Here is a 21,489-nt window from a genome sequence, read left to right as displayed (position 1 = left end):
ATTACATCGTCGCGTTCAGCTTCTGTAAAATCTCGCATGGTTGTTCTCGACGATACCCGCAACATACCCGGAAATCGAACGCTTCTTATCGTTTTCTTGTATCTCAAATGAAACCACATAAACATACGTATAGGTTGCTGCCGTCTATTCTTCTTGAACGAGAATTCATTGTATCAAAAGAAAGAGAAAAAAAAGTATTTGTGAATTATTTTGAAACGTGTTGCCAATAAACTTTGTAGAAAATCGATCGAGTATGCCGAAATTTCTTTACAGTTTAGAAATTATGAAATTATAAGTAAGACGACAGTGAGAGATTGAGAAAATGAATAATTATGAAATAACTTATATATATATATTTTATGGACTGCCAATCATCTTATGGTCTATAAAAAGGAAGTCTCTTAGACTCGAAGAGAAATTTCACGGAGAATAACATTTTTATTACACACCATAGTACGGACGAATACACCAGGAACGATTTACGCGTTCGTCCAATAAAGAAATGACGGCTGTTACAGCACTTAAAGAAAAATAAGGGAATGGTCGTTAAGATTTATCACCGAATTGCTCTAACAGGAGTGAATCGTTCGATGAGATCTCTATGGTTAGCAATTAAAAGCGAGTCTAACCGAGCGTGCGCTACTAGTTGGCGTGAAAAAACGTCATTTTATATAGTTTTGTATTTCGATTTCTATGACTTTTAGTATAAGTGTACAAATGTAATATAGTTTTATAGAAAGTATTAATCAATAGAGATTTTTTCTTTTTAACAAATATTTCTCACATTTTTTTTTATTATTATTATAATTATTATTCAATACTTCTTAGTGTTATGACCTCTATTACAGATTGCAATTTCACATTTTTAGTTTTAAAGAACATACCGTTACGTCTACGCAAGAATCATTAATCTAACGAGTCTTATGCAAACAGTAGTACTACGTCCAGCTTCGGTATCCCTTCTCGGATAATACTTACCCCATATGTAATGTCCATTCGCATTCTCGAACTATGACATGTTAATCAACGTAGGCTCCATTTCTAGACGGTAAATCCGTTTGTATGTAAGCGCCACGGCTCCTCTCGTCTACATTCGAAGGGTCTCATTTAAGCTCCTTGTCTCGATCAGATACGTGATCGCTCTAAGGGAATTACTCGTTAATTGATTTCACCTTTGGAATGGGACGTGTACGAAATTAGAGAGAAATCTTGCTTACCAAGAGAGGATAATTATGATTATATTTTTTCTAGAATACGATTATTTATGCGTAAACTTTCAAGACCTTGCTAAAATCGAAGTGAAAGAATCAGAAGAAAAAAAAAAGAAAAAGAAAGAATCAATATTGATGTATCATTTTCGAACTGACCAATACTGTTATTTCTATCTTTCACGATCACGTGGCAATAAAAGCATGACACGTACAAAATGTAATTGTAAAACGATCATGCTCAAATTCAAAAGCAGTTAGATACATGTTTTCGCAAAAATACGAAAGCCGTGTTTTATAGAATCTCACGTAGCCAAGTAAAATTAGAGGGATTGATATTGGATTAGTTGGCGAATTAAATAATCCGTGTCGACGTAGTTAAATCGTGGCACACGTTCGTCGAACCCTTCACCGTAACTTGCAGGAGAGCACGCGCTTACGCACACGCACGCCCGACGTGTCGCACGTGATCGATCGATCACGTGCCTCCGATCTGGGACGTTTGCTGCCAATTGAAAAAGGATTGGTGCCGGGTCTCCCATTCCGATTCCTTGGTAGGGTACCTTCGCTCACCGGTGGGCGTTCTTTTCCTCTTGTCGAGTTCTAGTCAACGTATCTATCCATCTGTAAGCGTTGGACGTGCCGACGATTGCTTAAACTTCGTTCCGATACCGAAATGGTCCCTGACTCCCGAGTTTAGAACGTTTTAGAAAAAAAAAATAACTTGTCCTGCAAAGCACGAACTTGCCGTTGAGAAATAATCCGCGGTTAGTCTTGAGATATGACGTTTACATGTGCGCGTTAACTTTTATCTTGAACATTGTGTTTAATGTTTTTTTTCTTTTTTTTTTTTCTTTTAATAAAACTACAAGTTTATCTTTGTAATATTCAATTCCAAGGTACACAAGCCCATTATTAGATTCTATGGGGGTTCTGGTATCCATGCCATTTTCGAAAATCATCATCATGAACCATTCTAACGAACGATAACGTGGACTCGTTAGTACAACAACAACAACAAATAAATAAATAAAAAACGGTGAAATTTCGATGGCTGACCAAATCGCAATAGGTTGAAGAATTTGCGAAACTATCGGCATTATATATTCGACGAAATACGATTTTACGAGATAAATGGTTTCGTTCGGTTGCTGTTATATCGTTCGCCACGACTTATTCCCAAGTACGAAGTTTTACGATAGACTTAGATTTCAAACTCGTAAGAGCCAAACTATTTACGCACGACTTTTTATCCATGAAAAAAAAAAAAATAGACTTCCATCGATCCACTGTATTTTGATCGTTAACGAACTTTCGTCTGAAAAAAAAAAAAAAGAAACAATAGTTCAATCGCTTCGTTGCCATGCCGAAATTACTTTCGAAAGAAATGTTACGAGGTTGGCAAATAGAAAAAAAGTCACCGTGATCGATAAAAGAGACCTCGCATTATTTCTTTTCCTTTTTGTTTTTTATTCTTACTACTTTCCGTTTGAACAAACGCGATTACGTTTCTCTAACCAAGAATATCGTCACGGGCTGTTGCGAGTTAGAGTACTTGTGTACCAGAGAATTTATTCTTAAGTTTATTAACACGGTCGGTTTTTGAAGTCATTGAATTTAATATCATCGAGTACTACGTGTGGGAGGGTTGATTTATATACGTTCTACTATTAAGGCGGCTACTATTTAATACACTGTCCTATAAATAATACAGTAGTTGTAATTGTTATTAATTTAGTGTCATATATGTGAATGAATCTTAAAAATGGTCACAAGTATTTCAAATTGAATCAATCTAATATTCGATGAAATATACAATTTTTATTTACCTAACAAATATATTTATAGTATGTTAATTTTATTTGATTTTAAATACATCATTCATCGTTATTAAAAATTGTCAAAGATTTCATTTGCATTTCGATTTAAAATTCACCTTTTAAAACGTGACATTACAATCGACTTCGATACATGACAAAAGATAAATAGAATATCGTTTAAAGATTTTTTTCTTTTATCATTCGAACAGTCGAGATCATTGTCTAATCCGACGTGGGCTTTGATAAAGAACGTTGAAATCCTTCCTGAACAGTACTGAACTCTTTTTGATCTCTCCGATCGAGACGAGGATCGTCAAGCGTATCGATCGATAGTCGATCGAGCAAGGAGACTACAGATAGATAACTTAGAGTACATAAATCTCTTTTAGATAGTTTTTACGATTCTCTAGTCGAGGTATAGTAATAACGAACAATGCAACAAGCATAACATTCCGTAAGCTCGAACGACTCTAAAAGACCGAGATACAAAAGTTTCTTCTATCTAAGGCCTACAACTAGTCTCACGTAAATCTTCTTAGTATAAATAATGGTAATTCTTTATTCATCCAAAACCGGAGATTCTTGAAAATCTTGAAATTGTATGGAAAAGTCATGAATCGCATGGATAGTCGTAAATGTCGATCATTAGATGAAACATAACAAAGTGATATTATCCTGCATAGCCAATTAAACAACGAAGTGCTTGGAAAACAAAGATAAACATGCACTACGTTCTTTATTCTGTACACGTGTATCCTCATTGTGTTTATCTCTTTTTATCGTGATCGAATGAAACGAAGATGGAGTCGTCCCGTAAGAAGAAAACACCTGATCGTTAGCATAAAAGAGAAAGAAAATATGGAAAAGGAATATTATAAAAGAGAAAAGGTGGAAGGTGTTCAAATCGCGATGACTTTTACAGAGGGTCGTATCGAAACGAGTCACGAATAGTTAACTCGAAGAAATATTCGATTCAAGGACTTGGCTAACCCAAGACGGAACGTTTAAAGTTCACAACGCTCTCGAAATAACTCGGCACCGACACAACGACCCCAAGTGCCGTACTAACTTTTTTTTTTTTATGCATATATAAAAAATGTACACGTATATTCTTCTTCACGTTGACTACGGCATTAAGTCAATAGTGAATAGGCTAAATGAAAATTCTTTCTTTTCTCTTTTTCTTCTAATATCGCACGAATTTGCGTTCTACCGATCGTTAACAGTCATCGCGTTGTTACCTCGACTTTCCTACCAATTAGTTGTTAGAATTAACCTGCGAGAAAGATTACACAGGTCACTAACAATCTCGAACGGATACTGTGATGTTTATGGGTTTTCTTTTTCTTCTTCTTCTCATTTATTTTCTCTCCCCGCTTTTAACTCTTATTAATTAGTGACAGAAGAATGATGAGTTTACTCTTGACGACATAATTAAGACGAAGCAGATCGTTACGGTCTACTTCGGTAGAATTCTAACGAGCTAGAAGATTAAAATCCATTTTATTCTCCCCACCTATTTCTTTCCTTCTCTCTCTCTCTCTCCCTTTCTAGTTGTTTTTATTTTCTTTTTATTTTTCTTTCTTTCTTTCTTATTTTTTTTTTTATTTCTTTCTTTGCTCTTCGTCGATACTCTTGAAGAAGCTTATCCGCGTTGATCATTTTGCAAGCCGTTATAAATCCTCGATGATACTTTATTGCGCGACAGGCTTTAGACACACTTGAAACCGGAGCCTATATCCACGTGTAATTACAAGAGAGTACTATGTGTAGCAATGTTTGCTAGACTTGCTCAACTCTTCGTCGTTTCCCACTGATCTTCTGCGATTCCTATACAGAGATTTATTCGATTCTTTTTTTCTATAATCTATATCTCCTCCCACTCTTCGTTTATGTTTCTTTCTTAAAAACGATCGTACGAAAGGGAAAATAAATAAAATATTAAAAATAAAACTTTTACAACAAAGTTGGTAGAGTAATTATACGTTTACCTAATCGAAATCAGAACACGCGTATCAATGCTTTTAAGAAAGTGCCGATTCATCGAAGTAATAACGAAGAATATAATGAAAAATTCGTATTGAATGGTATAAAGATAAAATCGAGAAAAATAAATAAAAGTGTTTAAGAATAAAGTTTTACAAAAGCGAACAAATCTAATACGGTCTAACGCATTCGAAGCACCTTGTGTTCGAATTTACGATCGTTCGCGACCAGGAGAGCAAATAAAAGCGTGCCCACCGGTGGCAAACGCGCCTGGAACGTTCTCCGTATACCTATATAATAAATAAGCAACTGAAGGGTAAAAATACGATTGCCAGGAGCGCGACGCTGCTAACGTTACGTGCTTGCTTGCGAAAGAACGATTTTAGTTTTTCCTTTTGAGACAAGGAAACTTCTTTTTTTTCTTATCGGCGCTTTATTCTACAACGTGAAAAAATCTCTACAGAGTATCTCGTAACTCTTAGAGGATATATAAAAAAATACAATATATAAATCAAAAATGAATATAAATAACAAACTCTTAAAGGGTTGATAGAAGATGTGGAGAAAAAAATATATAAAATATATCTATAAAAAAAAAAAAAATATATATATATATATATATATAATACATAAATAAATTTGATCAAATCTCTGAAATTGTTTTCTTATGTAACAAACGTATGATATTATTTCAAAATATATGCGAAGAAAATTCTTATAATTATTACTTACGTATCACAGTACACCCAATATCTATACATTTAGATAAATAGATTTGTAGAGTGTACGATTGCTTTGATTAGATATGATACACATGTACCTATTTGCGTACGCACTCCCTCACGTAATATTATACTAACGCTCCAATCGTTTACGCTTCATTTACTAACAGATATTGTGCTTCAACCGAAAGGTCGTAAGCCATGTTAGGAATTCTTCTATTAACTTTTCAACGTGTTCATATTTTTTATGATCGCTACGAAAATGATTTGCCAAGAGGAAACATCTCATCATTCGGAATGAAATTTATTTCGAAAATAAATTATTGCTATCATATTTACCCACGCCGTCGGAAAACGATTATCGAATATTGCGAATAACGAGATCCGTTTAATTACAACATACAACGAATGCACGCACTTAAGACTCCTGTAAATCATCGATTGCTATCAACATTACGAATTTTTCTATTACATAAAATATACGAGCAAATTCGCGACACTTGAACTGACATAATTTATTAATACGCTTCGTGATGTTTTTTCAATGTTTAGTTTTTCTCAACCTAAGACGTCATCTTGTAATTCTAGAATCGAAATCCTATAAACGTTTCAACGTTTCTATACGAAGAGGAGGAGGAAAAGAAAGAGAGTGAGAGAGAGAGAGAGAGAGAGAGAGAGAGAAAAAAGAAGAAATAATACTATCAATTGGCGATATCCACAGGGCTTTTACTTTCTAAGGACCTTCAAATGATTTAAAACGTATTTGAACTATGATCGCAATAAAATATTTATCGACGTGCATATATGCATAAGCTCGAGTTAACGCTTTTCATAAATGACATGCACAATCCACTTACAATTAAAAATTGAAAAAAAAAAAAAAAATGTCTCTATTTATTTTCTTCCTCGTGAAACGATCTAATAAAATATTAACAAGACCGTGGCCTTGTTAACAGAAAAATTTTGGTTTCTATCTAGGCAAGTAGAGCTTTTAAATAACGACACGTAAATGTAGAGGAATGCTAGTATAATTTACGAATGCCTAACGTAACGAAATATTTGTACAGTATTGTTAACAAATGCGGTAAGAGTGTATAAAAATAAAACAATCTCTCTATTTCTGTTGCAAAATCAAAAAGAGAGAAAGAAAGAGAGTAAGAAAGATTGCATTGTTCCTCATAATAATAAATAATAAAAAAAGAAAAAATCTCCCGTTCGAGTTTCTTCTTCTAGGTGATTTTTCTTGTCCCCTTACAAGCGCGACACTCTCGCCTCTCACATATTTTCCTTTACCTCTCACCATCGAAATGCTCGACGCCTTCTTAACCGCGGACAAAAAAACAATGTGTACCGCGCTCGATCGCTCCTAACATTCTTCTTTTCTCTTTTCCTTCCATAAGTCCGAGTTAATTGAGAAATAAGAAACAATTTTCCAGCACTTAAATGGTATTACGTATGAAAGTGTACACTTGTTCGCTAACGTCGTTGACCTAGAAATAATTCGTTCTTTACGAAAAAAAAAACAGTGAAAAGAAGAAAAAACAGATATTCACCACCACCACCACCACCACCACCACAACCATCATCATCATCGCCACCAATTGCCACGTATACCTTTCAATACTCGCTATTAATCTCATTGAAAATCATCAATGAAGAAACCCGACGACAACTATTCCTAGTAGTAATACTAATTACACAAGTGCGGACATCGACCACGAACTATCGTAACTGTCGTGAAACGAAGCACGATTTGTCACTAGCACGGCTTTTTAACCGAACAAGTTAAAAAGTATTCGCGTTCGATCGTTCTAACACTCGAATTATTTTATACGATTGCTATCGGTTAACCGACGATTTATTTGCGGTTTATTTATTTATAAGCTAATCTAACAACAATATTTATGTAAGATTAATAAATATTTATTATTAGAGCAGGCGCGATTTTTCGTTAGAAATAATTTATTTTTAAGTGTAATTATATATTTTTAATAAGAACAATCGTGACAATTCAAGGGATTAGTTTCATTGATTAATCAAAAACAAAAAACGAATAGTTTAATAAAAAAAAAAAAAAATAATTACGAGTGATGTGCGAAGGGTAGAAAATTGTCGTAAAATATTTCTTCACGTTTCCGACGTTACGATAGGACATTAACGCGGTTTATGTTTGCTCGTCTATACTCATTAATTAAATACCGGTATAATAATAAGTAGGCTCGTAAAATAATTTCTTTTTTTTTTAAATTCCTTCCTTTAAAAGAACTTACGTATCTATCTGCACTTAAAATCTGATTTAATTCGTACAAGCGCATAAAAATGTACACTTTCAAGAAATTAAATGTCTGATTTCGAATCTCATCGAACTTTCCTCTTACATTAAAGTTGTTTTCGTAAGTGGAATCATCCGAACACACCCACGAATCGCCAGCCTATAAATTCGGTAACTTATAGCGACTCGCGAGCACTTTATCCTTTCACCATGGAATGTCGTTTTACAAGATGTCCCCGAGAGAAAGATATAAATAGAGAGAATGAGACAGAAGAGAACAAGAATGAGAATCCTTTCGTCGTGACCGTAAGAGAAAGAGAAAGATAAAAATAACGTGGGTGCGAATTTTTCGAATAGTTAACAGCTTGCTCATTGTCGTCTCCAACTCTTTGTTCGGGCTGAACACATGAAGATGGCATCCTTGCGTTCAAGGATGACTGGAACATCGAATTTTTCTGAACATTACAAAAAACCACAATGCATTTCCTTCTTTCTCTCTTTCTCTATTTCTCTTTCCATTTATAATATGTTCAAAAATGGTTTCTAAGAGAACGGTTCGATCGTTTATACAAGATAAAACATCTTTCAGTAACTTCCGCTCATATAATCGGACCAATACCAAACCTGACCGAGAAGTTAAAGTAACATAAGGTGAAAATTCTATATATCGGGAAGTTCTTTGATCGCGTACGAGAGTTCTCGTCGTATAAGAGAAGACGAACAAGGTATGATCATCCACGTAATCTCTCAATTTCACTCTTATAGTGCGAGGAAAACGATGCTTTTTTTTTATATTTATTTTACACATTCTCTTTCTCATATCATGTTAGACATCGCGTTCTCACCACCGAAAATGGTTAAAACTTACTTAGAAAACTTGTTGTTGAAATCGACGTAACATGACGCTAACTAATATAGGTATATAATTACAATTACGATAGTTTTCACCTATGGTGGATAAGAATAACATATCTATTTGCCTCTCTCTCTTTCTTTTGTCCCTTTCTTTTTCTTTTTCAAATAAATCAATTGTCGTTTCGAAAAAGAACGAAAAATTTACTCGGAAATAGCGTTAGAACTTTTACTTCTTTTAGACGATCGACAGGGAATAAAGACCGCATTCCGATTTACTGAACAGACCAACGTCGGCTTTTCTAAACGCTCAATAAACGTAATTACTTATTAGGCGTGGTGTTAGACCGACCTAGAAAACGAACTCGACCGATTCGTATTTTGAAACGTACTTGGCCGACACTTCGAACGACAAAAGCTTCCTAATACTTCTAATTCGTCTTTTTTCTTTATAAATCAAAAAGTATATACTCCATAAAAACTAAAAATAAAAAAATAAAAATAAAAAAAATATATCATTTGATTTATTCTATATAATTTTCTAATTAATCTTAATATTATTTATAATTAAACAGCATATGCAGTACGTCTAACTTGAAAACAATTTTCTTTTTAATAATCAAATATTTATCTTCACTACTATAATACTATAGTGTATTATATCAAATAAAACTGTAAGTATAATAAATATTTCTATATAGACAAATATATGTCACAGTAATCACGGTCATGTTTCATGATTGAAGATTTATGAGAGTATAAAAAGAGAAGAAAAAAGCAAAAAAAAAAAGTAAAACAATAAAACAATAAAAATAAAAGTAAAAGAAAAATAATAATAAGAAATCTTTAGCAGCTACTAGTCGGAAAAGGAAGGAAACACTTAGCGTTCCGCGGTTAACCCGTCGCGACGTTATCGCGTTCCCTTTCGAGAACTATAGAACACAAGCAAAGGCCGGTGGCTTGCGTGAGCACGTGACCACGTTGCACCGTGCGTCACGTGCATCGAACGGTGCACCGGCCGCCACGCTCTCGAGCACGTGAATTCTGTATAATGGTGTATGAAAGGGGGAAGGTGCTTTTATATGGCGCGAATTGAACTCAGCTTAGGCGACCAATCGTAAATGTATATATATCTAATACTATCAAATGGTATACTGACTAACATTTACGAACATTCTCACCTCGAAGTTGTCGTTAAATATTCCCCCGAAAGCCTTAATCTAAAAACTACCGGACAGTAGTAGAACGTTAAGATTGAGGTTGATCTAACGTCGGAAGCCGCTAGGAATCTAAGACACGTTCACTGAAACGTGATAGAAAGAGAAAGAATGATAGCTTCGTTGTCCCACATACGTCTATTGGATTTCTCGACTCCCGAGGGTAGAAACAACCACGTGGATTACGTGGATGCATGATAGATCATGTAATACATCAGTTATCTCGTAATAATCTTATGCCTTTTACCGTGATATACGAAAATCATTAGAGTTCGTACTAAGCCTCCAAGTCTATTTAATTACTAAAAATGCTCGACTCGATTTACCATTTCTTATCCGTGAATTTCAAACTTATGTATTTCATTCTCAATGCATTACGGAACACGAGGGTTAAACTACTCTTGCGAGAATATATCCAGATATAATAAATGTATATTTGTGTGAATGTGTATGTTACTATAGCACTTTCAACTTAGGAACAATTTTCTTTTTAATGAGAAAATACGAGCGTAGATTTTTAAAATATTGCATTAGAGTATCATTGTTACCAACTTTGACAAGATATAATACGCGTTATGCGCGTGTTTTCTCTTTTTTTTTTTTACTTTTTTCTTACTCGAAAAAAGATAAAAAAAAAAAGACCCGAAGGAAAGAAAGAGCATTGCCTTTAGCGATTTATTGGAGAACATTAGATAATATATGGTTCATAATTGGTCAGAAAGAATGTTTCTGTTTATGAAATAATCAAAAAAGTTTATTAAAACCGGGCGTATATCTAACCATTTCACCCCCATCTTTCTATCATTCTCTTTCTAACGAATTTAGAAACAACGAGATAGATCAGCGTATAAAACGTGATACGATTTAACGACTCGACAACTGTTAATTGCTTGACTCGAATGTGGATTCGAATCTCCAGGGGGTTACTATATGTTCTCTTATGCTGTCGCGTTTTGCCACTAATTAACATACGCCCCACGGACTTTAATAACACTTTGGACGCTTGAAACTGTCGTTCAAAAGTTGACGTTTGAATCAATACGATTCCCACGACGATAGCATTAGCACGAATTTTTCCTGCTTTTTTTCTGTTTTTCGTTTTTTTTTTTTTTTTGCTTTCTTCTATATCGAATACTCCCAAGAGAATTATCTACGACAAACGAGCGAGCCACGAAAAATCTGGACTTGGACAAGAAGACCGGTCACGTTTCTGTCCTTTCTATTCTCTCTCGTAAAAACAATGCCTGCCTGTTCGATTGGGTTAATTAACGAGAATTTCTATGAATTCCACCTAACTTGAATTTACAAAGTGGCTACGAAAAACTGGCGAAACTCGACCATTTGCTAAGATACTGAAACTGACAAATAAATATGGAATTAATATGAAATATTTCTTATAAATAATTACATACGGGTAGATCATTAGAAAAAGCAAAATGTTTCGAAAATATGAATCAACATTTTACGAGATTATCCTGAAATGGTCTTTTCGTATTTAATTAATTAGAAACCCTTCAAGTATTTCGATTGGAATAACTTCGTTTAAAAGATAATGAACGTTTTACAGAATTTCGTATTACATTCCACATGCCTTGATCGAAAAAGATATTCATGAGGGTAAAATCTTGAAATAAATATATGAACGAATGTCGTAAAAAACATATTTCACGCCCTCATAATTATCGAAGTCGCTATGTAAAACCAGTTAATTATCTCACGTGCGAGAACGAGGAATAAAATCAGTGTCAATGACGAAGAGATAGTTCAAGTAATGTTTGTACGAACTTTTTCTTGGCTACACTATGATGAGAATATCGCTATATTTAAACATTGCAATATTATCCTGTCATTTCTTACACACTTTCTCCGAAGCGAAGATCGATGAACCAGCAGCATTCAAAAGTTCTTCGTATGCGTAGTTTTTGTATGAGTCGATGATTCTACACTCGTTCAGTGTCAATGACATCGATCATGCTACGTATAAAAATAATCATAAACAAATTTAAGAAGATCAAATAATTGTATAGTTTTGCAAATGATATATACTTAAAATATTATACCATAAATATGAAAGTCACGTGTACATTTCCTAGACATATCATATATTAAATATGAAAATGTTAGAGGTACAAATGAGTTTATCATGGCCTTTAAGAACCATATCACGGATGTATAGCAGGTAAAGAGGACGATCTTCGTTGTTAATTGACAAGATGATAGTCTCGTGATTTAAAACGGTCGGCCGAGTCAACAAGCAAGCACGTGACTTTTCCTTCGATTTAACAACGTTAATATCTTTCTTTCTTATTTTCTCTGTCTATATGTCTTTTTTCATTCTTGTTCATAGCTCTCTCTCTTCAATCGGGTACACCGCGACCTTAAAAACAGCACGTGCAATAGCACGTGTACTCACGTGCCACACGTGATTCCAGTATTCTCACTTGTCTAAGAAACTCTAAACAGTTATTAATATTATTATTATTATTTTCTCAATTATTACTCCACATCGTCGTCACCAAGTCAGTTATTCACACCTTCCAGCCAATGTACCACTTAGATAGTATATCCTTCCTTTAACGTTGACATTTCTTTAGTGCTAGCGATTGTGGGAAGAAGATTGTTCGAGTTCTACGCGTGTGTTAACTCACGAGTTTCCTTCGCCTATCATCTCGTACGTTCACGTGCTGCGCTCGAAAGACCTTCACATTTCTCCGTGTGGCTCCGATCACGATAGAACCATTATCTTCCTTTGAGAAAGTAAGTATAGAAGAGTTGAATAGCAGCAGCAATGAACAACGAAACGCAAAAGAGCGAATGTTGGAAGAATTTTTTTTTGAAATATGAGAAGGTTAATCATAATTTCTCCCTTTTTTTTATCTATATTTTTTAAGTGGTAATACGTCGTTGTTGCAACAACCGTAAATAAGTGAAGGAAATTTTTTTGTTTTTAATTATTTTTTTGTATCGTTTCTTTTATTTTTTACATCAAAAAATCTATCAAGGAAATCTAGTAAACTGTTGATCCGATGAGTCTACCAATTTCGATGTTATGAGTCGGTAATAGATTCTATTTCTACGTAAGGATTTTTAACCTTCCTTGATGACGGTACAATCAGAGCAATTAGGTGCACTGCATCGAGATGGATTCCTCATTACCGTGTATTACCGACGATCAATGGTAGCCCGATTCAAGCCTATCCTAGAAGAAATTCTTCCCTTTCGATGTTCAATTCTATAGCAGTTGTGTACATATACGGTGAAATGTGAGCTCCATTGCATTAATAAATAGATGTTGCAAGAAAGATTTTAAGAAACATGATAAAAAAGAAAAAAGAAAAATTTTAAAAACAGTGAATACGTACACGCATTACGTTTAAATTTTTCAATCTCGATCTTTGAGATCGTAAGGAACTTTCGCTAATTATTCATTAACTAACGTGAAATGAAATATTCGCAAGGTGTGGCTAAGGAAAGTGAAAGAACACTGTTGGTTTCATCAATTGCTGAGATTGCAAAGATCATACGGAGGGTTTAAAACGTGATATCTACGAGATAGTTAAACTACTGCAGTTTTGAATACTGACACGTTTCGTGTTAGCGAAATTACATTCTCTGTGATTACTAAAATTATCCATTTGGTAAAAGGAAGCGTTCTACTTTCGTTAAAGTAATGAAATTGAAGGAAGCGTGCAAAAAAAGACAAAATAGAAAATATTCATTTAAAAAGAAGATGAATTTTTATTCAACGAACACATTTATTACCTTGAATAATCCTTGTAATTTATGAATACGAGACATTGAGGATCAATCGTAAATATAATTTACAAATTGACGAATCGTAAATCCTAACAAAATAAGCCGTTCGTTAGACTTTGAACTATAGAAGCACGTTGTGCAAGTTGTAACCGTGAACTTTAAATCATCGACAACGTATGAGTTAAGAATCGACGCTGGTAAACGATCCAATGCTGCCGATCGTGCGTTTTCATTAAACCGAGAAAACGAATAACTAAATATTTTGCAAAATTTATTTTACGAATGTCATTTTACTTGATTATTGATCGATAAATAAAATAATTTATATTCTATCTTTTCTTTACTTATACGACTACGAAATGACTTTATCACGAAAGTTTTATTTTCATTTCAGAGAAGTGATAATAATTATGCTATAATTATAAAAAATAAAAAAAAAATAAAATAAGCAAAAAAGACATAATCGCGATAATAATTTACAAAATAACGATGCATCCTTCGCCTACCTGGCATAAGTCTCTCCTGCGGTGGATATCCCAACACTCCTGTCCCAAGGATCAAAGCGACAATCAAAGTCCTTGAAAGGATAGTCTTCATGATGACACACCTGATCTAAGCTAGCCTAATCACAAAAATCGCGCGTTAATGAATGACACGAATGCTGCACGTCCAATGTTTCTTTGATTAGGAATTTGTTGTATTTTCGATTATTATTCTTTTTTTTTTTACGAATCACGTTGTTTTCTTTATCACGTATATAATTGTTAATGAATCTAAGTATGTCTCATGGAATCCACGGTAGAGCTCCTGTCGCTGTCGGACTGTGCGGTAGTCTGGAGGGCCGACCGGCGCTTTCACCGGTTTTATACGGCGCGCAGGAAAGCACTTCTTCTGGAAGGGGGATTCCATGGAACTGTGAGCATCATAAAACCCACCATCGCGTACTATACAAACGATACTACTGCAATTATCCTATTGTCATTGTCAAAAGAAATTGTACAAATGTTCTACAACATAAGTATTAGAGTTTTCTCGAAGTTTCTTCAATCTTACTCTATCATTTATATAAATTAAGCAAATTATTATGAATAAAAAGAAAGAGAGATTTATTTTAAATACTTCGAAGTATGTTAAAGATTATGTCGAAATATTATCGTAGAAAATAAACGACGAAATATTTGAAATTATTGAAACGTTACAGAATTCTCAAACAACCTCCGACGCTTATGCATAATTTCACGGAAGACGTGGAAATAACTTTCTACGATGCCTTTTACAGTACAGTTAGTTCAACAATAATGAGAGTACGTTTAACTTCAGATTTTAAGGATGGGCCATGAAACAATGGTTCTCCTATTGCATTAAAATATCATAGGAAATGTCAAGAACAATTTATACAGGTAATTTCGCAGAATACTGAGAAGTTATACGTGCGCTTATTTGTACGAGCACATATATATATATATATATATATATATATATATATATATATATATATATATATATATATATATTATTCGTCGTAAATAAAGTATAATGATTATACCGCTACGCATCCTACAATATACTACTCGTTTATGGACACTTTTTCCTTTCTCCTTTCATCGGACGAACAATGAAGTTGTCATTGATCTATTATCAAACCCCTACTACTTCTTTACGAGTATTTACCAGTACCCCGTTAAAAGTACAATCATGTTCTCTTACAAAAGAGCAGTAGCTACGTTGTATCTCGCGTATCGTAGTGATCCACCGATAAGATATCCACAATTTATTAGAAATATGCATGATAAAAGCAGCCGACGGTTGGGTGAAAAAAAAAAGAAAAATACAACGTTACACGGAGAATAATTTATAACGTATTTGAGGCAACTAACTAGATAGTTCCTATCGACTTATCGTACTCGCCTTATCGATGGCAATATTGATCGATATACACAATCATGCATGAATTATAATTGAAGTTGGGCTGTTCAAGGCCAGAAATCAGACCGGTCTCTGCAAAAACGATAGAAAAAAAAAAAAACTAGAATCTTAATCATTTTTTTGAGATTTGATTTAATCTAATCAAGGAATTGACGAGAAAAATTCTCTTTAAAAATAAGTTCACTTGACCGGAACCGTCCAATAAACTCAAGCTTGAGTAATCTCTTAAAGCATTGTTTCTCAAATTAAGATATACCACTAATGGTACAGCATGTTATATTTTGATGAGACAATTTTTACCCAAAATATTGAAATAAATATTCAGAAAAATGTATTTTCATTTTTTCCAAATAATATAAATTACAAATATTTTATTCATTGATTATAAACGCTTCATTTAATTTTTAATGAGGAAATTCTGGTATAGCGGTATATACTTTTTGATTTTTATACATATATATACATAAGTAGTACAAAATTGAAAAAATTTGAGAACCCCTGACCTATAGGTTATTAAAATATTTGACTGGTAAACTCGTAAGTACTTTAATACTTGACGTTTCTTAAACGCTTAAACTTAGGAGCCATAATAGAATATCGAAGAGTGACGTTTGGCCAGGAAAGCCCATTCGAATCACTGTCCGCGCCTCGTTCGCTATCCAAGATGAAACATTATTGCACTCCAGATCATTATCCTCGCTCGTTGGACATAATTCGTTCGTCGCGTTTCGCAACAACTTCTCAGCGATCCTCCCGAGTCGGCAGTGCTCGAATACGTTTTGCGTTGCTTAACGGGTGGCTATAGGACTACTACGATTACCAGAGCGGTCTCTCTAACTCGTAAAAGTCGAGCTCTACGTTCGTTCGTTGGGTCACTTTCGTTGCTCTCCTGCAACAACGTTAAGAATATTTCAACGTTTCGAGGCTAACATAAGAAAAAAAGAAAAAAGAGAAAAAAATAACGAGAACAGGAGATGGTGATAAAGATAAAAGATAATCGAGATCAGTGAATATTTTCTTCCTATTTCAGATTGATCGATGAAAATGTTCCTTTTCGAGAATGAAAACGATGAACGATCATCCTTCGCACCAAATAACATAGTATGCATACTTTTTAATTGTGTCATTAATTATCGGCCGGACGTAAGATACCCACATTGCCACCTTCTTCGTAATTCTTTCGATCAAACCGGTCTGATCGGGAGTCTAACCACTGTAATCGAGAAGGTAAACTCGTTGTCCTTTTAAATATGCAACGAATTCCGTCATTTGATAATGAAATGAATTCTTAGATTTAACCAAACGGCAGCGTTTTTCGATCTTTCATTCTCCTTTCTTATCTAAATGAAATTGAACGTGGAAGAAAAAATGATTTAATAAACTACCATGAGATTGGAAACTTTGAACTATTTGTTCTCGAACGAATACGTGAACGAAACGTAATAATGTGATCAAATTGTTGTACATTCTTCTTCTATGCTACATGTTCGAAAAGAATATGACTCAAGGAGTGATGGTAAAGAAAGAGTTCTTATTCAAAATGAAGAGTGACACGTCACTGAGTGCAAATCTTTTATTTCTTAAATGTTCATGTGTATATGTACATACATCTATACCGTTACTATACCTTCTGTATGCACGGTAATGAATCATACAATTCTCGCTTCAGTCTACGAAATTCGATTGGTTTCTTCTTTGTATCTGACCTTCTCTTATTTTCATCCTTGAGCTATGACAATGACAATTTATGTTATAATGACTTACGTTAGTCTGGAAAAAATCTGACCTTCCAGTTGAAAATTAACCATATGCATACCTATCATAAATCATTGAAACTTTTCGATTACATGAATTTATCGACAAATATAAATCAGCTGAAGTATAAGTTCGGTCTTTGATTCTTTTTTAAACCCGTATATATTTTAAAAACTATGTTATTATTATTATTATTACTCTTGGTGGTGTTCATCGATATTTAAGATCTTTCGAGAATCCTATCGAGAATTAAGTCGACTATAGTAGGATGTGTAAACTGTAACTGGTCGTGTTCGTAGACAGGACACGATGAAAGATGCAATGATCTTACTGATGCAACTACGATACGATCACGTCGTATGTTAGATCAATCTCGTTCGATCTAACAACACACCCACAACTATCATTCTATGTGTTTATACTCGATTAGATAGCAGAGTATACTTAATAACGAGTAAGGTGTACTCTTCATCCATTATCATGCTGAACGAGTATGCAAAACAATATTTCAAGAACGATACTGATGATCACGATACGGAGAGATCGATTTCACGGGGAAAGTAAACTATGTTGATCATTTTTATGAGATGATTTTTTCTTCTCAAGGCTTACAGTACACAGTACGGCAAACGACAACGAATTGCTAAGAAATCGTGAGATCTTTTTGCTCTCCATAGAGACAAGTTATCTTATGCAAATGAAATGTGAATCGAGTACAAACTTTACGATCGCAATATGTGCTTGACCTCGAACGAACGAAGTCCACGCGATCGTATCTTCAATTGAGAGAAGTTAAGATCATCGTTTTAATACATAAATTTAAACATCTTTTGGAAAGGTAAAAGAAAACACTTAAAAGAATATGTTTCTTTAAGCTTATGTTAAATCGTAGATCGTAATCTATAATAGAAAGAAACGAAAGAAAGGAAAAACGAATATCTATGATTATAGACTTGTAAAATAATATTTCGTTATTTCGTTAATTAAGTAATAATAATAATTGATTTGGAAAGTTTGATCTAATCTCTTGTAATATTGCCTCGCAATATCTTCGTTCTTTCATTCTTTCTTTCTCTTGTTCTATGTGTCTTCTTCTTATTATAGCTCGGAGCATAAATACGAAGTATGCTTGATGCCGACGCATTAATCTCAGGTGGTGCAAACATCCTTAATAATTAGCAGTATCACGGGAAATGACGAAATCCTCTAGATCCTAGCACTATCCTTCTTCTTATTCTTTTATTTTCGGACTTTCTTATATTTTTCCTCTTTAATTACAAACGAGCTACGATCATCTTTCGCAAGATGTATGCGTACGTATAAGTGTCAAAGTGTTTGACCCTGATCTTAATTAACTCAAGAAAAAAGAAAACAAAAAAAATGGAGCAAGTTACAAAGAAAGATAGCGTTATAAAAAAAAAAAAAAAAAAAAAAATGACAATTTATATTTGAAGACATGAACGAGATTAAGCTCGTTATCCGTTTCATGCCCATTCCTATCGAGACGCGTTTCTTCCAAGATCATATGGAATAATCTTCGTCGATTGTAACTATACTCGTGCGATCGATTATCGAAGGACGACGTAACCGAGTTTCCTTCGTTACTTCTATTTCATTTGACGTCACTATCGATACCATTGATTTTTCGCGTGAACGATAATTCACATCGAATCACAATAAAATACCTATAAGTCGGAAAACAATCGTTGTTCTATTGAATAATGTATGAAAACGATAACGTGAAAAGCAATATGAACGTCGAGTTACATCGAGGGAGATCAATTTGCCATTTATTTCAGCGCGAAACGTACAAATGTCTTTACGCAGCTATTTTATTACGATCGTTAGGGCCATTAGCGGTACGAGCATTTAATTCACCAATGCTGCTCGGATTCCATGGATTAACTATATATATGTATTGCAATCTACGTTATCGCAACGATGAAGTAGCTGTGAATGCTCGTTAAACATTTCGTTACGCTAATAATAAGAAAATAAAAATCAACTGTCTTAATAGAAAAAGAAACACTATTATTTAACTGGAAACTTTCAATCCGAATCGTCATCATTCCCGCAATCGTTGTAGTTCGAAAGTACTAAGCTAAACAACCTAAATACGTAAATACTAAACTCTCGAATTCGATTTCAATGATATTACAAAAATCATCGATTGAGACGCTTTCTATTTTCGTCAACGTTTTTAGATTCGATCTTTTTTTTTTGTTTGTTTTGCTCTTTTTTTTTTTTAAATCACTCTTGAACTACTTTCCGTGGATATTACCAATGTATGTTCGATTTCTTTCTTTGCGATAATACAAATTGTTCATAGCAATAAATTGTAAAGTATTGCACTTGAATACGTTGAGTAAGTTTCAATCGAATTTCCATATCAATCCTAGATAAGTAGGCGAAGTAGTATAAAATTATGCGAACGCGTATACACCTTCCGATCGATAACATTTTATTAAGATATTTTCTGCATCACTTTCGCAAATTCGATTCGCGAAACGATCGCGAAAGACTTCTTTGTGCTGTAAAGCCTTTAGTGTTTCTTTCGCAATGGTTTCGTAAGTCGTGAGACCATCTACTACAAGGCACCTGTGGTAGTTCTTATTTCTACCGGACCAAGATGAAGTGCGTCTCCTTAATGTCTAATGCTCTTTAATTTGCGGAAAGCGTGAAGCTGTAATTTCATGCGCTTCGTGTTCTCCTTAAGAAGAAGAAGAAGAAGAAAGAGAAAGAGAAAGAAAAAGAATTATACGTTCATCTCTTTCCTTCATCTTTTAGTATAGCTCATTCCTCGATTAGCTATAGATATCGATTATGAGCCTACTCGCGCTTATGATACATGTTTCATGATGAATATACATATGCATGTTACTTCTTTACGATCAAAAAGATCAAACGAATCTCGTACGGTTCTTTAAAAACGTATCTAACGAAAATTTCCGACATTTACCTTTACGAACATATTCACTTTTACATGCATAGTGAAACGGTGTGAATAAAAAAAGAAAGAAAGAAAAAAACTGGCACGGTAAATCGACGAGAATTTTTGCTCACGCGATTATACTGAAACATGTATACATATATATATATATATATACGTTCATATAGAACAAAAGTATGTTTTTATTGTTCTGTTCATGTAACGAGAAATTGTGATTGCTTCGATGTCAGGTACACACACACTCGGGCTGAATCGTGTGAAAGTGCGAACGGGTATTTTTACTTGTCAAATTTATCGCGCATACGTCTCTATTAAAGCCTCACCCATAATATTCAAACTTTTATGAATTTTGTACGGATTACTTTTACTTTTTTTACGGATTCTCTCTTACAACTCTATGCATTTAAATTTCTATCGTTTTGTCTTAATACCTTGGCGTCGGATGATTTATATTAGGTTTGGGAAAAAGAAACCCATTATTTTTACGTATAAATGATGCATAATGCATGTTCTCTACTAGATGTACCGGATGACCCGAAATTATATAATTAAGATTTTCATATATCTATGTATGTATTCAACTTATTGTTTGAAATTGATAAAATGATAATTGCATTTTAAAGGTATACATTATAATGTGATCGATTAATTTACTATATTTCCTAGAATTTCCTTACAAAATATTATTTATTTTCAAAGTTGTTATATCAGTTATTATTTCAAAGAAAAAACCGCAAAATATCTTGCCAGTTTCGCGTAAAGTTCGGCTCTAAACGTTCCGATGCCAAAATTTTAATGAAAATAAAAAGAATATTATTATATGCGAGATTTCAAAATAAAAAGAAATCACATATGCGTGTTAGATATATTATCTAACAATAAAGAAAAGTGAACTGTTAATTTATACGTCTGTCATACTCGTATGTTCACATCCACGAAAGTTCAGGTTCAAAAAAAACCGTGCGACGTTATTCATCGCGTGACAATTACTTTTCGCTGAATGTAAAAAACAAAAATAATAATAA

At 33.8% G+C, this 21,489-nt stretch overlaps 1 protein-coding gene across 1 annotated transcript in view; it reads right to left on the bottom strand.

The window, feature by feature from the left end:
• Nucleotides 1-14,653, bottom strand: part of LOC107065463 (uncharacterized) — a 51,170-nt gene extending 36,517 nt beyond the window's left edge. The window contains exon 1 of the mRNA XM_015319185.2: nucleotides 14,340-14,653. Within this exon, the coding sequence (XP_015174671.2) occupies nucleotides 14,340-14,430 (91 nt within the window). The 5' untranslated portion in view covers nucleotides 14,431-14,653. The remainder of the gene's footprint in view (nucleotides 1-14,339) is intronic.
• Between the last annotated feature and the right edge of the window lie 6,836 nt (nucleotides 14,654-21,489).

Source organism: Polistes dominula, unplaced genomic scaffold, assembly GCF_049000335.1.
Source record: "Polistes dominula isolate Pdom_NZ unplaced genomic scaffold, Pdom_raw_medaka contig_373, whole genome shotgun sequence".
In the NCBI taxonomy this organism is placed as follows: Eukaryota; Metazoa; Arthropoda; class Insecta; order Hymenoptera; family Vespidae; genus Polistes; species Polistes dominula.
Note: the sequence above shows the minus strand (reverse complement) of the source record. Positions and strands in the feature narration are given on the sequence as shown.